General features: G+C 40.2%; 1 protein-coding gene across 2 annotated transcripts in view; it reads right to left on the bottom strand.

Moving 5' to 3' along the window:
* Positions 1-417: 417 nt before the first annotated feature.
* Positions 418-21,560, bottom strand: part of stxbp1a (syntaxin binding protein 1a) — a 32,956-nt gene continuing 11,813 nt past the window's right edge. Inside the window, exons 6-20 of one of the 2 annotated variants that reach the window (XM_086052859.1) lie at positions 21,307-21,410; positions 17,090-17,238; positions 15,527-15,611; positions 14,672-14,802; positions 14,483-14,590; positions 14,326-14,386; positions 13,920-13,985; positions 13,757-13,837; positions 13,284-13,422; positions 12,692-12,801; positions 12,123-12,224; positions 10,995-11,080; positions 10,620-10,774; positions 8,456-8,614; positions 418-2,192 (exon numbers count right to left, since the gene is read on the bottom strand). In XM_086052859.1, the coding sequence (XP_085908985.1) occupies positions 8,505-8,614; positions 10,620-10,774; positions 10,995-11,080; positions 12,123-12,224; positions 12,692-12,801; positions 13,284-13,422; positions 13,757-13,837; positions 13,920-13,985; positions 14,326-14,386; positions 14,483-14,590; positions 14,672-14,802; positions 15,527-15,611; positions 17,090-17,238; positions 21,307-21,410 (1,487 nt within the window). In that variant the 3' untranslated portion in view covers positions 418-2,192; positions 8,456-8,504. The remainder of the gene's footprint in view (positions 2,193-8,455; positions 8,615-10,619; positions 10,775-10,994; positions 11,081-12,122; positions 12,225-12,691; positions 12,802-13,283; positions 13,423-13,756; positions 13,838-13,919; positions 13,986-14,325; positions 14,387-14,482; positions 14,591-14,671; positions 14,803-15,526; positions 15,612-17,089; positions 17,239-21,306; positions 21,411-21,560) is intronic. The other variant, XM_086052860.1, reaches the window with a different exon arrangement.

Below are 21,560 nucleotides of genomic sequence, written 5' to 3'. Positions count from 1 at the left end.
ATGTTGTGTTTTCGGTCTCAGTGGTCTACGTCACGGGAGGGAGCCAAGCGTGGTAATATTGCTCGCTCTGTCAGTTCTGTTGTCTAAAACGGTGACCGATCGCCACCAAAATGCAAATGCACATTACTACTCTTGTCCACTTCAACCTGTGAAAGTATAAAAGTGTTCTGCGCAATAGTTTGGATTTATTGACATAAAACGTGATCGCATCATTATCACCAGATAGGCAGATTACCAAAGAGTTACTTGGTTGTTTCGTTTTCTTAAAGGATGGGCAGTCACTATTCGTACACAAACAATTATAGTCAGTTAAGTCAGTATTTCATTATGTGTCCCATTTAAATGATTCTCCTGGAGCCCTTTTAACACACTGCATTCATTATTCCTTTAGCAAATATGACCAATAAGTCAAGAGTCTTAAACGTAATGGAAGCCAGTTTAATCGACAGCCTTAGTACATATATGTTACACATGGAAGTATTGTTTGTGCTTCAACACTCGCAAACATACATTCCCAATAAGTTAAACAACTTAAAGACAGACTAATGTGCAGGTATTTTTCTCTAAAGAAACCAAGCAATTTTACAGTTAATCCTATAGAACAGCAAATAAATACAAAAAAATAAACACAAGTAAGCATTTGCAGCACAGAAAACTTGTTATAGTGCAATATTCAACTTGTTTGGTTGGATAAGTGGAAAGGGATGGAGGAATTTTTTTTTTGCTTTTTGCTTTTTTTTTTTTACTCTTGCAAAGCCATTCACCATTGGAGAGGATTTACATTGCACCAGCGGAAAATCAAGCAAAGAAAATATAGTTATTTCTCCCCCCCAATTGTTTCCAACTAACAGCTACAGCTAAAACATCGCAAACACAGTGGCCTCCTATTGGCTTTAATAAAGGAAAAGGTAGCACTACTTCACAGTCCGAAACATCACCAGTCAACAGTGAGACGTTAAATAGCAACATATGGCATTACAACACTACACTGTGCATGATCCAAGGAAACATCGTTAGTAAGCAATAATAAGGCTGACAGGATACAATACTGAAATACAAGAGGCCTTCTATTGAAGCATTCATTCAACATGAAACCGTGACGTTGTCGGGGGTACAGGAGGGGGAGCAATTGAATACTTCATAGTTTTGGCAGTCGGAGGAGGGATGATTCTCTTCCAAATCAGCAACCGGACACCTCTCAGAACCACTACTAGTACTATCGTATACACCGCTTACAACTCAGTCGATTATAACCTTTCGGTCAAAATACAGCATATGTGTTGGAGGTTGTCAAACACTCATTTCGTATTCAGAACCTCCAATTGTCAACCTAATAAAAAAAATCCTCTGTGAGCACTACGGAGGCGGCGGCTCAGCATCGATAACCGAACATAATGCGACGGCAAAAGCATTCGTGTGGTGAATTTGCATAGTCTGAGCTAATGCGTTGAGGTGCAAGGTGAGCGGCGGATGCTTCAGTAGAAGTTTTGAAAGCGGAAAGGTCTTTCAGTAGAGTATCCAAACACAACATCTTTGTGGAAAAAAAAAAAAAAAAAAAAAAAGCTAGCTCCCATTAACATCCAACACAGTTAACAGTTCAGACAAGTCCAAGCATGCTACTTGATACAAACATCTCAAATGGGCAGCAGGGGCGACTCCTCTCCAGTTAAATATATTCATATATTATATTGCATGTTGATTGATATGCTATATTTTACAATTTGAACCTCTCAAACGGCACATCCCTCCTCCACCCGCTTTCACTACACTGACACTAAGCAGGTGACCCAGGACGACCAACAAGGATAGATTTGACCTTGGACGTATTCTAGAAGGTTTTATAGCATACAGTACACGTTTACATTTTGGTCAATGGCCCTCTGTTATAGACATTGAAATCAGGTTCTTTCATTGCATCCATTGCAAAACATGAGAATACTTGTTTTACTCTTTTGTTTAAACATATATTTTTTGGTCATAGTCTTAAATGACTTTTTTTTTTTTTTTATTATTCTCAAGCAAGATGCATACACAAGAAAGGAATGGTTGATGTAAATGGGAACGTAAGGAGGAGAGAGATTGGATGATCTGTTTTTTTTTTGTTTTTTTTTAACTTGTCACTTCCTCATCTGGTTTGTTCATGGCCTTGAGCTGCTCCAGCAGGCTGGTGGGGGTAAAGATGTTGGTCGATCCTGAGGACACACACAAACACACAAAAGGCCTGCAGTTAGATATGCGCTTCAACACAGACACGGAGGGAAAATGTGTTTTCAGCTCTTGCCATGGAAGGATTACTTCAAAGGTGTTGCATGTAATCCTACGTCCAATAGGGAGATAGAAACGGCATATATTAACATACGTTTAATATTACAAGTTCTGGTTTCTGCTGTTGTATACTTTTATCCTTCGCGGCATTTATTTTAAAAGCGACTTATTTTTTGCATCAGTCAAATAAATAATAGTTGACGATTCAGAATGGTATTTGGGGGGAAAATACAATTAAACCGCCATCATCCATCACGACGTCTCGTCAGTTCAACGCGTGTGAAAGGATTTATTTGAAGTGTGTGTATTTTGCTTGTTCCAAAAGAAGGCGCAGCCTCAACAAAAGGTCCATTGGCGAATTCACCTATTTGCTCTTTTGTGCTCAGACCAAAGCAATAAATATTACTTTGGCGCCATTTTAGACCGCTGGACACCCGAAGTTAATGTCTTTAGTGGACTCACATACACATACACGGGTGACACCAAACATGTGAAAATTACACTAGCTAACATTTTACGATTAACAGTGGTTTGTTTACATGTTTGACACGAAAGAATGTTGAAACGGGATATGGGTGATTCAACTCACCCATACATGACACCCGTGTCACTAATGACTATTTTCTTTTATATTCATTTTGTTATCTATTTACCCAGTCAAGTCAGTTGAGAACAGATTCTCATTTGCAGTGCTGCCCTGGCAATGAAAAATACAGTTTTATTGTTTTTTTATATTTTACCAAGAGAAGTAGTAAACTTATATTGACTGTTGTATAACAGTTAACAATGTTAAAATTTGTATTGAAACGTTACACAATAAAGGTTTTATGATTGATTTCCGTTGTCATTTGGAAGAGCATAAAGGAATCATTGTTTGCTGGGGATGTCACGATATCCAAATGATACGATAATATCACGATAGGATACTTATCACGAGGTTGGCGATATATGAAAAGTCCACAATACTGTATAAAAGGTCACGATATTGTAAAAAAAAAAAGCTCATATTAAAAAAAAAAAAATCACAATATTCTGTTTTTGTACATAACAGCATTCACAAAGAAATGGGCTTGGCCGGTCATGCGCTCCTATTGGCGATTAGCGTGGGTCTTAAACATAGGTGGCATCAAATTAAACTGCACTAAAAACTAACCACCAGAGGGTGCTGGAACTGTACAAATGGAAAACTTGAGCTTTTAAACAGATTTGCTGCTATTAATATCGTGACATGACGATGACGATATATCGTGGCAATGTTAATATCGCAGTATTACAATATTGATGATATTGTGACATCCCTATTGTTTGTATTTTGGGGCTTACAGTTGTGTTTACTTGCTTTACTACAGTTTACTTTTAGATCACTGTGGTCACAAGCCGATGAAACAATTTTATATACATTAGCACTAAAGTTACGTATATGTCATTACATTAGCATTAGCGCTAAGAAAACACGAGTTGTCCAGGTTGGTCAACCATTAGATTAGATACTATTAGATACTGTTCTGGGGTTGCCACGGCAATGATCTGTGTGCCCACCACAAGCAAGTGGAGCATCAAAATGATTTTGAAATTATTTCGAAGGTGAAAAATGATATCACATACTGTAGCTTGAAGGCCTTCACACAGGCATGAAGCCTAACAACTGTTTGAATATGAGCACGTGCAAATTTCTGGGAATGCCCACTGTACACTGGAATTAAATGCTAATTATGTAAGATGAACTTTCAAGACAGCTGAAGACACATTTCACACTTTTTTTTGTTAACTTGACAGGTGCACGAGTGGAGTAAAGCAAATATCTTGCCAAATTTGGTTCAGCCTCATTATCATTTTTACACATAATTGCTTCCAAAGTTCATTCTTACAAAATGGTTTGACCATTTGATTTACTCCTCACAACACACAACAATGTTTGAACTTGTGTTGTTTGTTTCTACTGCCGAGCTGCATGTCATGTTTCCTCCGCTTTAACCGTCAATAATTTCTACAAATTAGGGAAAAATGACCAAAGTAAACAGATGCAGCAAGTCCAATTTTGATTGCTTCATCACACATGGTCAAATGGGATTGTTTACTCTCAAACATGTTGCTTTGTGCCCTAGAAACAAACAACTTTTTGACTAATTAGTAATTAAATACAACACTGACTTCTTGAACATGGCTAAATCTACACCTAAAGCGCATAACAAACACAAATACTTGCGGTAAGTAGGTGATGGCCATTATCGTGTGTTGAATGTAAAAAACAGTATGCGCCGGAGCAGACATACTGCAGGCTGAGAAACCATAAATAAAAAATTGTTCGGAAATGATATCGCTTTAGCGGCTACGTTAGGGATGACAATGATGTGCTGCGACCATATATTCCTTCGAGAGATGGTTACTGACATGGGAATGAGTATTATTTATGATGTGCTCCAAGGATGCATGGTTGTCAGTGTAAAATGTATATACAACGTGAAAAACTGTATTGTATAATGTCAAAACAACGGGATACAGTGTTTACTGATCAGCTTCATTTCAATTAACTTATTAGCAAACTTAAAATAGAGGCGATCACGAGGCACTTTGAAAGTCAAAACGGGATTGGTATGAGGTGCTGCAGAGGGCAAAAATAAGCTTTACATCTCTCTCTCGCGGGCGCACACACAAACATTCTGAATGAAAAAAAATATCTTCTGTAATTCACCAAAGAAAACGTACTAAAACCAAAAACCCTCACAAAAGTAATTTTGCACTGTATATCTGTGTGAGACTGTTCTTTTTTTAATCTAAGTGTCCCAAAATTTTGTGCATGAAAGGAAACCAAAAACTGGAACAGAATCTACAGTCATTGGCAAAATTGGTGGTACCTCTCTGTTCGTGAAAGTAAAACCTAAAAAAGAAAGAAAATCAACTAACTCATTCACTGCCAAGGACGTATTTATTTGTCTTTTCACAGTACAGCCATTCAATCCCAGGAATTTATTTATATATTTAAAAAAAAATTAAAAAAATAAAACGTTAGGGTACAAGAGGGTCTGAAATAGGTCTAGTAGTGAATGAGCTAATGAAAATCAGACATTGCTTTTGAATTGTGGTTCAACAGAATTATTACAAACTCATGAAACAGGCCTGGACTAATAAAATGATACCACAAGAAAAGACGTGTCCTCAAATTAGCGTCAGAGTTGTCTTCAAACTTGTAATCAGTCAGTCGGATGATTAAACGGGTGACGAGTAGTCACTGCTGTTTGGTGTGTACCACACTAAACATGGACCAGAGGAAGCGAATGAGAGAGTTGTCTCGGGGGATTAGAAGGAAAATGAAGTATGTTAAAGGCAAAGGCTACGAGACCATCTCCAAGCAACTTGATCTTCCTGTGACTACAGTTGCACATACTACTAGTTCGAAATTTAAGATCCACGGGACTGTGGCCAACCTCCCTGGGCGTGGCCACAGGAGGAAATTTGATGACAAATTGAAGGGATGGATAATATGAATGGTAACAAAAGAGCCCAGAACAACATCCAAAGGAATTAAAGGTGAACTCCGAGGTCAAGGTACATCAGTGTCAGATCGCACCATCCGTCGTCGTTTGAGCCAAAGTGGACTTCATGGGTGACAACCAAGGAGGACACCACTGTTGGAAATAAATCATAAAAAAGCGATATTCATTTTTGTCCAAGGCTGTTTCATGAGTTTTGGTTGTTGTTGATTTTTTTGAAATTCTGCTGAACCACAATTCAAAAGCAATGTAAGATTTGCATTGTTAATTTTCATTACATTTAAATTGACAGTAATATCACTTTTGTCAGATTCAAGTTATTCCTTTAACCACTGTGGGTTTTTATTTTCTCATAACTTGAAATGCTGATTGGCCACGCAATAAGTCCCTCCCTTGGACAGTTGCCATGGCAGCATGGCGAGTGGTTATTGGTGAGCCTGAGAGCTTTTCTGTTAATGTGAGTGTTTCAAACGTGAGAGAGGTCAATGTTATTTTTGGCTTATGCAGCACCTGGCATCAACGGCAGCTATTTGATAAACGTCGTAGTTGTTAGGTTGCTAAAGCATATCAAGTGGAGCGATGCTACATAGCCACGCTGTGTCAGCAGAGATACGTCACACTCAGACTGGCAACCCTTGAAGAAAGATGCAATCCTCGCGTTTCCTTATCACCAAATTGGTCATGTGTAACAGCACCCTCTGCTGACGAGCCATTGGCCATGTGAGCATGTGATGATAGTACAACACAACATCAAGGGAGAAAGGAGAGTCTCCTTCAATGAACTTCAACTATGTCCCGAAAGAAATCAAGGTGACTGTCGTGGCCAAGGGTTCATTAGAAAAATAAAGAGAAAAATTTCAGTGATAATAAAGATGGATATTGGGGTAGATTAAATCTGGAGTGATCGGTTAGCGGGTGAGCCTTTATACCATCGAGGGGCGATTTAATCCACCCAGCAGAGATGATAGGAGGAGACAACAGGGATGGGGGTTGGACAACCTACTCAGGCATGGCCGCTCATCAACACACACTTTGTCTTTATATAGCCTTTATTCTTAATTCACACGCATCTGTGCAGACAACGTTTTTGTGAGGTTCGAGTTCTAGTCTCTAGCCACGCACCAGAGAGGCCCGACGATTATCTGCATGGGTGTCTCATCCTTCCATGTTGTATCCATTTAAGAAGTTTTGACTTGCTGTGCACAACATCGGGTACATTTAGACAATATGATATCCAGCACCAGAGCTACATCAAAAAGATCAGCCTTTGCCAAGATGATAATGCTCGGTTTTTACCAGGGATGTAACGACTCATCGAAAATCGATTTCAACTTCTCAAAATATGCATCGATGTAAAAAACAAAAGAATCGATATGTAGTTAAGCGGTCAAATTTATTAGTTCATTTTCAAGATTTTTTTTGTCAGTTACAAAAAGGTTATTGTTATTATCATCTTTTGGCTTTAAAATGAGTCATTCATATTGTTTAAAAAAAGGTTTTAAAAAAAATCTAATCGAATCGAAATCGGGAACTGAAAATTGAAAATCAAATCGAATCGGGGCTTGACTGAATCGTTACATCCCTAGTTTTTAGTGATACTGTCAGAGAGGTACTCCTATAAATAAGGATAAGGATTTTCTTTAGGACGATTTCGATATTGGGATAAAAAAAAATTCAGATCACAGATTAATCATCTAATTAATTAACAAAATATATAATGAATAAAATAGCTTCTTTTTTGGTCCTTTAGCGCTTACAATAAAGATGAATTACACACGTTACACGATGACACTTAATTGTCAGCTGGGGGCGCAAGGGGGAGGATGGCCAATACGCTATGAAAGTTAATCGTCGATGGTAGGGCGGGTGGGGGCTGGGCGTTGGCCATCACGTGGTTCGACTGGCACAGAAATAGACTGGAAGTTTGGGAAAATCGCAACACATTCCAGAAATTTCCGATGGCGAACACCACCCACGATTACGCCGTGCCACAAGATGCTGGACACCATACTGAACCCCTTCCCTCAGGTACAGTAATAGTTAATTCTCTACAGACGGCCAAATGATTTAACTGTTTGGTCAGCACAGATTAGGGCTGCCTGATTATCCCCAAAAAGGTTAATCACGATTATTTTGGTCATAATTGAAATCACGATTATTCAAACGATCATTTATGTTTTGTTGCAAAACAAGAACATGTTTAAACGTAAAAAATAAACAAAGAAATTTCTTTGAAACACTCTAATTATGCAAGTTCCTTTTGGACCAAACCAAATTTATAAAATCAGTCATTATAAATATATTTTTTTAAAATTGCAAATGTATAAATTCAAGTATAATTTCCCTGTGTAAACAAACATAGTGCATTGGATATAAATGCATATTAATAATGTATTTTTATGATAATGCCAATTTTGCAATCATGAAGTGTCAAAATCGTAATTGAATTTCGATTAATTGCACAGCCCTAGCACAGATGTTCACAAACAATCTTTTTGGCTGACTTTGAGGCTATAGTAGACCCTGATAGAGCGGCCCATGCAGTGAGAAAAGGCCATGATGTACCCATCCCTGAGGGTCACGAAAAGGAGGAGGTGGTGGAGGTACAAAAAACACTATTGAGTGATTAAAAAAGAAGAACAAGGAAGCCCTTGTGCTGTTAAGAGTTCAGAAAGGGCTTCTTGAGCGGCTGCCTTTACTTTTTTTCTGTGTGATTTCTCTCTCCCTCCCTCCCAATCTGTCTCTGCCTCACTCGTCTGAGGCGTCTGCGTCCTCAAAGGACACCCTAGTGGACTCTCGGAAGTCGGGGTGCTGCAGGTCCGATAAGAATTTGGTGGGGGTGAGCATGTGGGTGGAACCTGTAGGAGGAACAGAGGTGGCTTCACCACTCGTCTTTCAACACATGCCAAGGCCCTCATCCACTCTCTCCAACTTTTTTTTAATTTTTTTAAATTTTTTTTTTATAACAACCAATTGTTCTTACAAAACACACAGACACACTCATTTACGTAACTGTTCACTCACAAACAGGGATATATACATTGTCACAAAAACACTTGGGATGCAGAGAGACAGAAAAAGACATGGCAAGGCTACGATTTAAAGACAACAGTTTTGAAAGACAAGAGCTGAAGCAGAGCAAAATAGGAACACAGAAGAGAGCAGCACAGAGAAGCATTAAGACATCAAATCAACAGTCCAGAGGGGCTTGACATTAAGGGCTATTATAACATAAGACGCGACACACAAAATAGACCTGCTGGAAACACTTCATTGTGATGGTAGTCAAACTAAAATGTCCCACTTTGAAATTTACTGGATATTTTGAAAACTGAATGATAGACCTGATATTCTTGCCTGTATAATTGTCAGTATTAGTATCCTACAAAGATTTTCTTCTTATTTAGTATAGTTCTGATCATTATTTCAATTAAACCGTAAGCAAGCATGCTTATTTTAGTGCATTTGGATCATTTTAGTGGTAGATGGTCACCATCAAAGGAAACGTGTTCATTTTCATTGTCCCCATTGGGCAAATCGCATGAAGGGACAACAAAGTGCGGTAAACACGTGAATGAAGAACTAGTTCCATCAAGGTGTTGGGAGCGGGATTTTGGGGACTGTTTTGGCGCACCGACTGATCAGCCGAGGTCGAGATCAGCTCCGATTTCTGATTCGGGAGGATTGGTAATCGGCCGATCCCTTAAAATTAAACCGATCATGTCCATCTCATCTCCCTCCTCCGAGGTCTGAAAAAGTTAGCCGCTATCCCCTTCTGCTGTGATGACTAATAATAGCCTTTTCATTTTTATTTGAGAGAACTACTTCATGTGCATTTAAAACAACCCGTTTATACCTTCTCGCCGGTATTGTTCAATGTTTTACAATAAAACAAGATTGAAGGTTTGATGGTGTACTTACTGTATGCTGCTTGTTCTGAAAAAAAACATTATGATCTGCAAAAATCATGATCGGCAGGTCATTCTTTTTAAAAATCGGCCAGAAAATTGTGATCGAAGACTTTATGTACGAAATTATTATGAAATATATATTTATATATATATATATATATATATATATATATATAATGAAAATGACATCACAGTTGCTCATGGCTCAGGCAACAACAATCACGGCTCACCTGATTTCTGAAGCTGAACCGTGATTGTTTGTTACCTGAGCCCTGAGCAACTGTGATGTCATTTCAATTCGACAGTAAGTGGCAAAATGGCCGCCCGCTGTGACGGATAAAAGGGGGTGGATTTTGCTTCTTAATTTATATGCCACAAACACAATTGTAATCAGAATGTTGTGGTTGGACTCGTGGGTGCGCATACAACATATAATTGCAAATACATTTTTGGAGTTGACTTTCCGCTTGAATAATTTTCTTTCATTTGATCTTATACAAAGCAAGCGCCACAGCCTGTTGGAGGATTTGGCCAGACGATTGATTCTGATTCTGGTTCTTCCAGTGTAGTCGAGAACTGACGCACCGGATGGAGGAGGACACAAAGGCACTGCTGGAACTTTGGGATGCATCGTGATGCTAATGGAGGATCACAATAGCAATACTGAACACATCTGTGGGATGGACGGCAGCTTTGAGGACTTTCTAGTTGTCACTATTCACTGTGATTCTTATATTGGTTGTTTGGCGGTGGAACAAAATGTGTTCATTCTTATTCCTTATTCAGATTTGGGGTAGAGGATGAATCACATTTGCCATTGATTGCCTTTTAAAATCTAAAATATTATTTGGCGGTGTGGTTTAGCATCACAGGGTCGGATCCTTAACCTACAAGTGAGGCTTTGTTCTTGTTCTTGGTCTTAGCCCCTCCCCTCCCCGTTTTCACTACTCACCAATGATGGCTTCCCACTTCCCATTGGCCTGTGTGACCTCATAGGCGCAGCGCATCTCGCTGAAGGACACTCCCCCAATGATGAAGACCATGACCCTCGGGCCGGTGCGGTATTCTCCGGGTGTCTTGTTCTTGTGCCAGTGTCCATACCGAGCACTGCCAGGAAGCACAGGCGCGTCACCTTGCGTGTACTCTTTTCTTGGTGATTACTGGTGCATTATATACAGTACGTACAGGCCCAGGATAGCATTAGGCACAATTAAAGACGTCCATTGCAAGAGGTTGAACGCTCCCAAAAATAACAATTTAGCAAACCAAAATGTAGCCATTATTGAAATGAAACATATTTCGTTTCTGTGTGTTCGTGCGTGATTACCTGACAGCAGTGGTGCTGAAAGAGGCAGAGGAGCGGGTGGAGATGTAGGGGTAATGCTTAGTATCAAGCTTATCATCAATGGCATCCTGCGGAGGGGCAACAAGGCAAATACTTTTCAATAATTAAATCCACTCAGATAAATATATTTATCGTCTACTAAGTCTACGACAGCTTGAGGAAACATCTTGAGAATGTTGGTTAATGCTGCCTTTACAATGCAACACAAGGTCAACATCTGGTGCTAGTGTTGAAATGTGTAATTAAAGTAGGAAGTCAACCCAAACATTTTTTTTAAGAATATGTTCTATGCAGGCATTCCGATCAATGTTGCGTTTGTGGAATATGAGAAATCCACCCCATTTTTAGCCATACTTTCACTTACATAACATTAATCGACTCCGTCCATCGCTCACCCCATACGACTGCCATTCTATTTTAATTTACCAGTATGTTTTATGTTCTGCTATTTTGTTGTACTGATTTTAATTATGTTTTACAATGACCTTGAGTGTCCTGAAAGGCACCTATGAATAAAATGAATTATTATTATCTCAGGGGGTGGCCATTTTGCCACTTGCTGTCAACTGAGAATGACATCACAGTTGCTCAGGGCTCAGGTAGTGACCAATGACAGCTCACCTGTTTTCTGAAGCTGAGCCATGATTGGTCGTTACCTGAGCAACTGTGATGTCATTTTCAGTCAAGGGAAGTGACAAAATGGCAGACTCTCGAGATGGCTAAAATGGGTGGATTTCTCATATTCCACAAACGCAACATTAATCCGAATGCCTTGTTTCAACTAGTGGGCCTGCATAGACGAAATTCTTAAAAAAATATGTTTGGGTTGACTTTCCTTTTAATATTATGCCCAATGAGATCACGTTTAAAAAAAAAACCTGAATCAATAAAACTCAAATCCGAGCAGTCAAGAGCTACTTATGTTTATGCAAACGCTGAATGTAGCTTGAAATAATAGTAATAGAAACAAGCCCTTTTGCAAATATTTTTCATTCTTAGGTAAACTACTTAATTTTGAAGCTGTTCTCGAATGTAAATCACCTCAAAAGGTTTCATTAAAACTACAAACATGCATTCTGAACTGAATTTATTCAGGACTTGCAAACCCACCTCCATGATGTCCTTGACCAGTGGTGTCCAGCGGGACAATTGATAGGTCTGTTCACTGACTCGCTCCTTCCTGTCCAATTTCTTGCCTCGACGGAGGGTTGACTGAGAAAAGGAAAAACTTAAGCGTGACATAAAAATGACACACAAAACTGAAAGGAAGAAATTCAATACACTGCAATCTTTACATTTTAACGGCACTAGAATGACCTAAATAGTGAAACAATATACCGCCCATCTGTTTTCTATACCGTACAGTAGTCTATGCCCAGTGGAAAACATTTTTTTTATCCTATGTGTTCTATCATGTTTTTATTCATTTACATAACAAGCTGTATGTAGCACGGTTATTTGTATGATTTTGTTCGTATATTTTGAAGGACTTGTAAATGTGCCTGTCGGATGACTACAGCCTTTTGTTTCTCCAAGTAACCAACCGAGATTTATTAAAACATTTATGGTCCACGCACTCAAATAAACAATATGTTTAGCATCTAATGACGTTCTCGGTAGACTAGAATGTACAGTATAAGGAGCGGAAGGCGTCACAAGAAGAGAGTGGAGAGAGTTACGTCTGTGACAATGGGGACCCCCAGATGAGCCATGTTGGTGATGATCTCACTGTCTTCAGGGGGAATCTGAGCATGCTGGATGAGCTTGTTCAGGTTCTCCTCCGTTATGCCTGCAGACGCACATACGAAATCACCTTGCGCACGGTATGCGTGTCATGAGTAGTTTTTATGTTATGACATAGGGACAAGGGGAGGAGTCAGGATTGCTTTTGGGGGTTTGGGTCGATGAAAAACCCAGTACAATTTGTTTTGTGTCAGGATCTGGTAGTTTCGGGTTTGATTGGATTTTGTGAATATCTATAACTGCCACCTAGACAGATGTTCTGTTTTGCTAGAGGTCTGCACTCTACTGGCTGCTGTTGTTATTAAATTGCAATGTTCACCATTCATCTCCATGAAAGATTTGAACTGCGTCCTTCACAGTACACTTTTTGATTTGAACAAATTATATGCGCTGTATTTTATGTTGTGTAGTTCTGTGCATGTACACCTCCAAAATCATTATCAAACTGTAATGATTAAGAATGCGATTAGAATGGCAATGCAGGACAGAGCTCAATATTATACTATATCAACTGTGTAGTGTTTGTACCATTCTTAAGGAAGATGTAGAGCAAGATGATGCGGATCTTGTCATACGTGCTGACGTTGGCATCCAGCAGAATGGGCACGATGGCCCTCATGGGATCTTTGATCTTCTCCCCCTCAGCATCTGTGCCCATCGCAAGGTCCTACAACACACAACGTTACATGCTTGTGTGTCTTTCATCGTCTTGTCTTCATCGTCAAATGTGATGTCATCGCACCAGTCCACAAAATAATACACACTGCAGCTTGTATTGATGTGAACGTGATGTAACTAAAGGCTCCTCTGTCAAGCTAGATGGAAATCACAAACCTCACAATAGTGCAGTTTAACCCTGAGATTTATCCTAGCCGATCAGGTAATGATGATAAAATGCGCTATAGTTAAAAAGAAATACTAAAGTAAAAAGAAAAAGTGTTGCGGTGTGCAACAATACTTTTCCATTGTTAAAATACATGAAATTGTTGCTCCCATTTCACCTGTTCCACACGGCACAGCTTGTCCACTGTCCCCTGGTAATGCTTCATGCAGTCTTCAGCAAGCTGCAGGTGAGTGGAATACTACAAAACGCAACACATTTATAGTTAGCATTGCCGCATTAACAAGCAAAAAAATCAATCAAGTCATCCAAATCAACCATACCTTGCTGAGTTCCTTCTGATATTGAGGCATTTTCTTCAACATCTGGGACAGATCCCTCATTGTGGTCTGTTGAATGAACAGCAACATCAAATCACAAACGCCATTGGTCGCTAATCACGAACGAACTCATCAGCTTTACAAAACACTTCGGACAAATTATACAAAAGTACTGAAACACCATGTCACTCTAAATTCTCCCGTGGAATTTAGAATGTAAAAAGTGTCTGTGACCTCCAGATTGATCTTTTGATGTCAAACCCTTTCATCTATAGCAAAATAATAAAGGGATTGACCTCACTGTCTCTTGGAATTGTCCAAGATATATTGCTATGCTAACTAAATAAGATTCAAGGGAACTGAGAGCTCTCGTTCAATTCCTGACGAATGAATGAACGATTCATGTTACCTTCTCTCCAGTGTTCATTCTCTTGCTGGAGGAAAACTCCTTCAGCTGACGTGTCACTTCCCTTTATGCCAAAACAAAAACAACAATATTGGTGTCTCCCTGGATATGACATTAGAAATACTGTGAGGATGTATGGATGATCAGGAAAAATACTCACTGGGACACCTCTGCAATATGTTTGTGTCTCAGGCTCACCCACAGGTCATCGTCTTCATGCAGGAGAACCTCTTTCTCACGGGAGTCCCCCATGCCACTAGTGTCATACCTGAGCAAAAGCGGAATTAAAAAAACCCTAATTGCTGCTTACACTTTTAACTGCATCGAAAAGGCTATTATTTCTGTGTACTTGTAGACGTCGTTTTCAATGGGCAGCAAGTCATAGCCCATAGCCTGGAAAGTGAGCTCATGCAGGACAGGTGAAACGGGGTCAAAGGCCCTGTCCAGGATGATCAATTGTGAGCGTGCCTTATCTGGACCCTGCACGTACAAACAAAAGACATTATCAGTATTTGCAAACTGTAATGCATTCAGAATCACAATAAATAAGTATTTGATCTAAGGACAAAACTTGAGAATATTATCTCAATGGAGAAGTATAAGTAAAAGCAGAGCTGGGAATACCGCCACCCCACACATAAAGAATTGTCAGTTACCGTAATGTGTTTGGTACCGTCAGAAAGCTTCACTTCTCTGCTTTCCGAATCCGTTGGAATTACGTTGCTATCTTAAACGGTTACAGTGATTTGAAAAACAAGTGTCACCTCCTGTCTGCGACGACAGGTTCGCATCTAGAGGGATTTATATAACTAGCTTGCTCCCAATTCTCCAATCCTGCTGCTTCTTTGTCACGATATATTGTTGTTTCACATTGTTTTTTTATTTCACCACACCTTATGATACGCAAACTAACCGCATAATAGTGCGCTATCTGTTCAAATATGACATGTTTTTTTTTGGGGGGGGGGGGATTAGACTGATAGACGGATCAAATTTTAGCGGTAGTTGGTCGCAGTTTGTAGTCGGAAACACTCACGGAAGCCTATTTAAAATCATAGGCGGAACGGCCCATAGTCAGGTACTATTTTTTCCGGCCCGACAAAATGGCGGATAAACGGACGGCGGAAGGGTATCCCGGCTGTAGGCGGAAGGCGATGCAAATAAAAGATACAAATTTGGACAAAAGGGCAGAAAGAAGACTCACCTCTCCCATGGTGGGGTCATCAGCCTTGTAGGCATCCAGTTTATCCTGAACCAGCTGAGCCAGGGTCGCGTTGTCTTTGTAGTCGCTGATAAATGGACAGACCATTTGGCATAAATACAAATGGCACATTTCTGCTTGATAATTTGTACCACAGCAACACTAACCACCATAATAAATGCCACAAATACTGCACGTTAAATCAACAGTAAATGGCTTGTAATGGATAGAATAACATCCTTCCCTTCATTACTTTAGTGGTCTGTAATATTCGTGAACCAAGCCCAGACAAGTCGCATATTGTGTGAGCAAAGTTAGCAACATAAGCGTACTAGTCAAAAGTTGGACACACTTTCTTATGCTACTGAATAACACAGTGTGACCCAACCTTTGAGTGATAATGTACTTAACATAGTTAAACAAAATAAAGTGTGGAATATGCTTCCGTCCATTTTGTATACTGTCGATCCTCTTTTGAAGAGGGAAATCAACTCAAACACATTTTTTTCCAAGAATATGTTCGCAGCAGGCCCACTTGTTGAAACACGGCCTTCAGATTAATATTGTGTTTGCGGAGTATGAGTTAAGCAGCAAAATCCACCCCTTATTAGCCATCTCAGGGGGCGGCCATTTTGACACTTCTATCGACTGGAAATGACATCACAACTGCTCAGGGCTCAGGTAACGACCAATCACGGTTCAGAAAACAGGTCAGCCATAAGATATCACACTATCTTTATCAAACAACTTTTTAATTTTAAATGTTCAAAGAAATAATGCAATTTTAAAACCAGTCACATAAATGCGATTTACTTTGTCACCGATAACTGAGTTTTTGTCTTTACATATTGCTGGTGTCGAACCGAAGTCACAAATTTGTGAATTTCATATTTTTTCAAATTTATATGATTGGTCAGTCCACATGTGTGGGTATTATATTACAAATTATTGACCAATCTTAAGTGTTGAAATGATAATACAAATTATTGACCAATTTTAAGTGTTGAAATGAAAACGCTTTGCACTCTTTGGCAATGCAATGTTAACAGTTGAAGAAACATGATGTTTCTGGTCTCCTGAAAAGTAACTATTTAGACGGTACGAGGTTTCGGCCCGGTGGCTGCAATATGTTTAATTACTGAGCATGTGTTGATCGACAACATATTGAATTGGTTTTGGCTTGTTAAATATACACAAGGTGAAGTGGGCAATCTTTTTCTTCCATATTTCTGTATGCGGCCCTCAGTTGAGAAACTTTGGACATACCTGGTCTATCTCAATCTACTACGGTACACAAAACTATACATTTTAAATCAACATTCAACAATATCATTTTATGACTGGCTCACAGTAGATTAACTCATTCACTGCCAAGGACCTTTCACAGTCCAGACATTCAATCCCATAAATGTATTTATATTTTTTTCAATTTTTTCAAACTTTAGGGTAAAAATAGGGTCTGAAAATGTCTGGAAGTAATGTTGGTGGATCATTGTCTCATCAAGACATAGGAAAGATGCAAAGGTTGTGCCTTTTGATGCCATTTAGCAGCCCTCGTGTGCTCACCCTCTGTATCGGACAGCTGGGTACTCCTTCAGTGTGGCACACAGCGTGGCCAGTTGCTCAGCCAACCTCTCCATCACAGGGTTCTTCAGCTGGGTCTTATGAGGGCTGTAGAAACTGTGGAAGGCGTCAGCATTGTCCAGAGAGTACACCTGCATGTAGATAACAACACAACTTAAGACTGAGTTTAGCTTTTGCTTTAAGGTTTGTTCTCTTAATTATCGTAAAGCTTCCCTCGTGACCTCTCATGCAATGCCCTCTTCTTTAAAGCGGAAGTCAACACAAACATATTTTTTTCAAGAATATGTTCCCACCAGGCCCACTAGTTGAAGCACGGCATTCTGATTAATTTTGTGTTTGTGGAATATAAGTTAAGCAGTAAAATGCACTCGTTTTTAGCCATCTCTGCGGGCGGCCATTTTGTCTTCTGTCGACTGAAAATGACATCACAACTGCTCACAATGAACAATCACTGCTGACCTGTTCTCTGAATCTGAGCCGTGATTGGTCCTTGTGAGTAGTTGCGATGTCATTTTCAGTCGACAGAAGGCAAAATGGGCGCCCCTAGAGATGGCTAAAAACGAGTGGATTAACACTTATTTCACAAACGCAATATTTATCAGAATGCCCTGTTTCAACTAGTGGGCTTGCATAGAACATATTCTTGAAAAAAAATATGTTTGCGTTTTTCTCTTTCTTTCCTGCTGTGTCTGTCTCTCATCTTATTTTTGTTTTTGTCAAAGACCAAAATATTACCAAATGAACAAGTACCATACCAGTTTCTATTTGCATGCCCTTTTATTGTTGATTTCTAGTAAGTAGCAGGGGTGGGTTTTGGTTGGTTACTACGGCCAAAACAACCAGGAAACATTTGACATACTGTAAAAAATATATCTTTATCCTCTCCTGTCTTTTTGACAGTCCTTCTGCTTCCTTGTTTCCTTCTGCCGATGTGTTGGTCTCCTCTCAGGTCCCATGTGTCTCCTTTATAAGGCTGCCTTTATTCCTCACCATTTCCCATCTCTCGTCCTTGTCTTATTTCCTTCCCGCGCTCATATTTTTTCCTCCTCTCCTCCCCTTCATCAATCACCATCACTGCTGCCTCCTACCCCATCTGCCCACAGTCACATGACCACGCTTCTGCACCACAGAAGGGTCCCTGCGTTCGTCCTGCTACAATTGGCAAACACTTGCTGTGTGGCTCTTGCCTCATCCAAAAGGGGAATGTGCATCTGCATGTGGGCGGGGTTATGAAGCAGTACTTTGCCTGGAGCAGAAAATCACTGACTCTGAATTAATAACAGTAGACAGGATGGAGCAAAGCATTGTGGGTCAAGAAAAAAACGTCCAGATGAGATGAAGGAGAAATACCAATGTTGAGGGGGAATTAGGGTGGTGGGGTTAGTAGGACTGATTATACATAATATACAGTCCTTGTTGGACAGGTTGGAATTGGGCAGGACTACATGGAAGAGTCCTAAAATGGTCCAGGTCCTACTTGGGGGAAATTTGTTATTTTGTGACCACTGGAAGTCCTAAATCTGAGCGAATGATCATGACATGTGGGGTCCCTCAAGGGTCAGTCCTTCAACCCCTTTTGTTCAGCCTCTACATGCTCCCCTTGGGTCAAATTCTTCAGAACGCCAATGTTGGCTATCATGGCTATGCAGATGATACACAGCTACTGTATGTATCGATGTCCCCAAGTGACAGCAGTTCAATTAAGGTGCTGTGTCACTGTCTAAAATAATAACTAACTGGTTGAACCAAAATTTCCTTCAACTAAACCCAAATAAAACTGAGGTAATTATTAAGTGTAATAACAAATAGAGGGTTTCTGTTTGTCAAGTTAGTTAATTATGGTAAGAAGGTGAGATATGCGAAATGAAAAGACAATAGTAGGGCGGGGAGCTGATGATGGTAAATCTGGTGACTCAGCAGCATTGTGATCAGTGAACTGAACAACTGATGGTTTGTTGTTACCTTTTCTGTCGATGTGTTACTATTCTTGTCTGTCCTTACAGCTGTCTAATCCACTCTATCGATCCCTGCCTGCGTGCTGTCAAATGAATGTGGCTAAACCGTTCCAAATCCGATCAACTTTCCTACATAAAAACTGGAATTAGACACTACTGTATACTCAACAGAGGATGCAGAGGATGTTCTGGAATTCTTTCAAATCAAAATGGCTGACGCCATCGATCGCAGGAGCTTTGAAATGAGTAACGGCAGTGATATAGACGATTGTGGACTTTGAACCAGTCGAACGTGATATATGGTTAAGATACATGTTTGTAGACAATGACAATATCTACGTCTTTGTAACAAAATAGAGGATGGTAATTACCACTCGATTTTTTAAATTAAAAATAGTGCTTCTGTTACACTGACACTTTATTTTTAAATCTTCGATTGAAACAGTAAAGATTAATAAACTCGAGCCTGTGTGCAAGCCACCTGTCTAAAGGTCCTGATACACCAAACCGAGGTCGGAGGTCGTTAAGCGTCGTTGCGTCTTTAAGCGCCGTCTGATTAATGTAGTGGCCACCGTAGTAGTGTCGTAATCCATCTGTAAGCGTCTTGGGGGCGTTTACGTTTGTTGAATCGGCGTCACCAGTCGGGACATTTGGTCACTCTGATTGGCTGTTAGCTAGCAAATCAGCGCTCAGAGCACCAACGGGAAGTGACAAATGCGGAAAAACAGTGAGCACGCCTCCGCTGCTTTAATCTTCTTACAAGTACAAGAGCAATGTAAGTATTTCACAATACCGTGTCAAGAACGCGGTGGTTTACTTCGCGTGGGAGTTCATCGTGAGCGAAGAATAGAGCCGAATGCATTGTTTACGTTGTTATAATCAGCCCCCGGCCAACATCTTTCCGGTTGGAGTTTTCTAACCATGAGAAATGGTGACTACCGCCGCCGATCGTATGGAAGGGTATTACATCTTATGCATGCGCAGAAGGTACTTTAATGGTCAGCGTCGCTGTCTGTCGTTGCGGTGTGCTTTTCCAGCGTGATGTGCCGACAGCCGGCCGGACGCCACAGGGGGTAAGCATCTGTCACTGTTGGTGAACGTCGTTTTGGTGTATCAGGGCCTTAAGGTCTCAAATTTTTTGGAATTATGCTTCTGTCTGCTACAGGGGCTGAGATATTAATTATTTTGTGGGGGTTGAATTTCTGGGAAAATCTCTGGTTTTTAAGGGTAATTCCAAAGACGACCTTAGGTTTTGGGGAGCTGTTGAGCCAGGCGCTTTAGGCTTTAATGGGTTAACTCATATTCCACAAACGCAATATTCATCAGAATGCCGTGTTTCTACTAGTGGCCCTGCATAGAACATATTCTTGAAAAAAATATGTTTGGGTTGACTGCCCACTTTAAGCAGAACAAGGGCATTATTATTTCACAATTGACTAATCATGTTGCTTATAAAATAGACATTCATTCATTATCCATACCGCTTATCCTTACAAGGGTCGCGGGCATGCTGGAGCCTATCCCAGCTGTCTTTGGGCAGTAGGTGGGGGACACCCTGAATTGGTTGCCAGCCAATCGCAGGGCACACAGAGACAAACATCCGCACTCACAATCACACCTAGGGGCAATTTAGACAGTCCAATGAACTTACCATGCATGTTTTTGGAATGTGGGAGGAAACCGGAGTACCCGGAGAAAACCCACGCAGGCACGGGGAGAACATACAAACTCCACACAGGGAGGCAGGAGCCGGGATCGAACCCACGACCTCTGAACTGTGAGGCGGACGTGCTAACCAGTCGACCACCGTGCCGCCATAAAATAGACAATTCATAATAATTTTAACAGTTTGTGGACATTATGAAGTTATGGAGGGTTATAGAGAACATAACATGGTCTATAATTTTTAGTAAATGAATGGAATATTCAGTATCAAGAATTAGTGGGACTTGAACAAACTCCTTTGTGACATGTTTTCAAGTTACAAAGTGCCATTTCAGTAAAGGGAAGTCAACCTGAAAATATTCTTTCCAATAATATGTTCTATGTGCCTGTAATAGTCTAAACACGACTGAAAATGATATCACAGATGCTCAGGGCTCAGTTAACGAGTACTAACGACCAATCACGGCTCACCTGTTTTCTGAAGCTGAGTCATGTGATTAGACAAGTGGGGCTGCATAGGACATATTCTTGTCAAGAAAATATTGAGGTTGACTTCACTTTTAACTCACAAACGTTTACCTGAGACTCATAGGGCAAGAAGGCGATGTTGATCTCTGTCAGTGTCTTGATGGTTTTGGAAGCGCGGCTCTTTACCAGCTCATTGAACAATGGATCGGGACAGGCTGGTGGGGAGAGGGACACAAATTGTTAGAACGTTTTAGGAATACAGGGCTCTGGGTCGTCCAGATACGGTCCTTGGATAATGCAAGCACTAACAGATAATCCAAGCAGTAAACTAAGCAATTGAATCACCATAATGGACAGTTTGGTAA

The sequence above is a fragment of the Filicampus tigris genome, chromosome 15 (genome assembly GCF_054856515.1).
Source record: "Filicampus tigris isolate MCC_2025a chromosome 15, RoL_Ftig_1.0, whole genome shotgun sequence".
NCBI lineage: Eukaryota > Metazoa > Chordata > Actinopteri > Syngnathiformes > Syngnathidae > Filicampus > Filicampus tigris.
The sequence above is the reverse complement of the archived record's forward strand: the minus strand, read 5'-3'. Positions and strand labels throughout refer to the sequence as shown.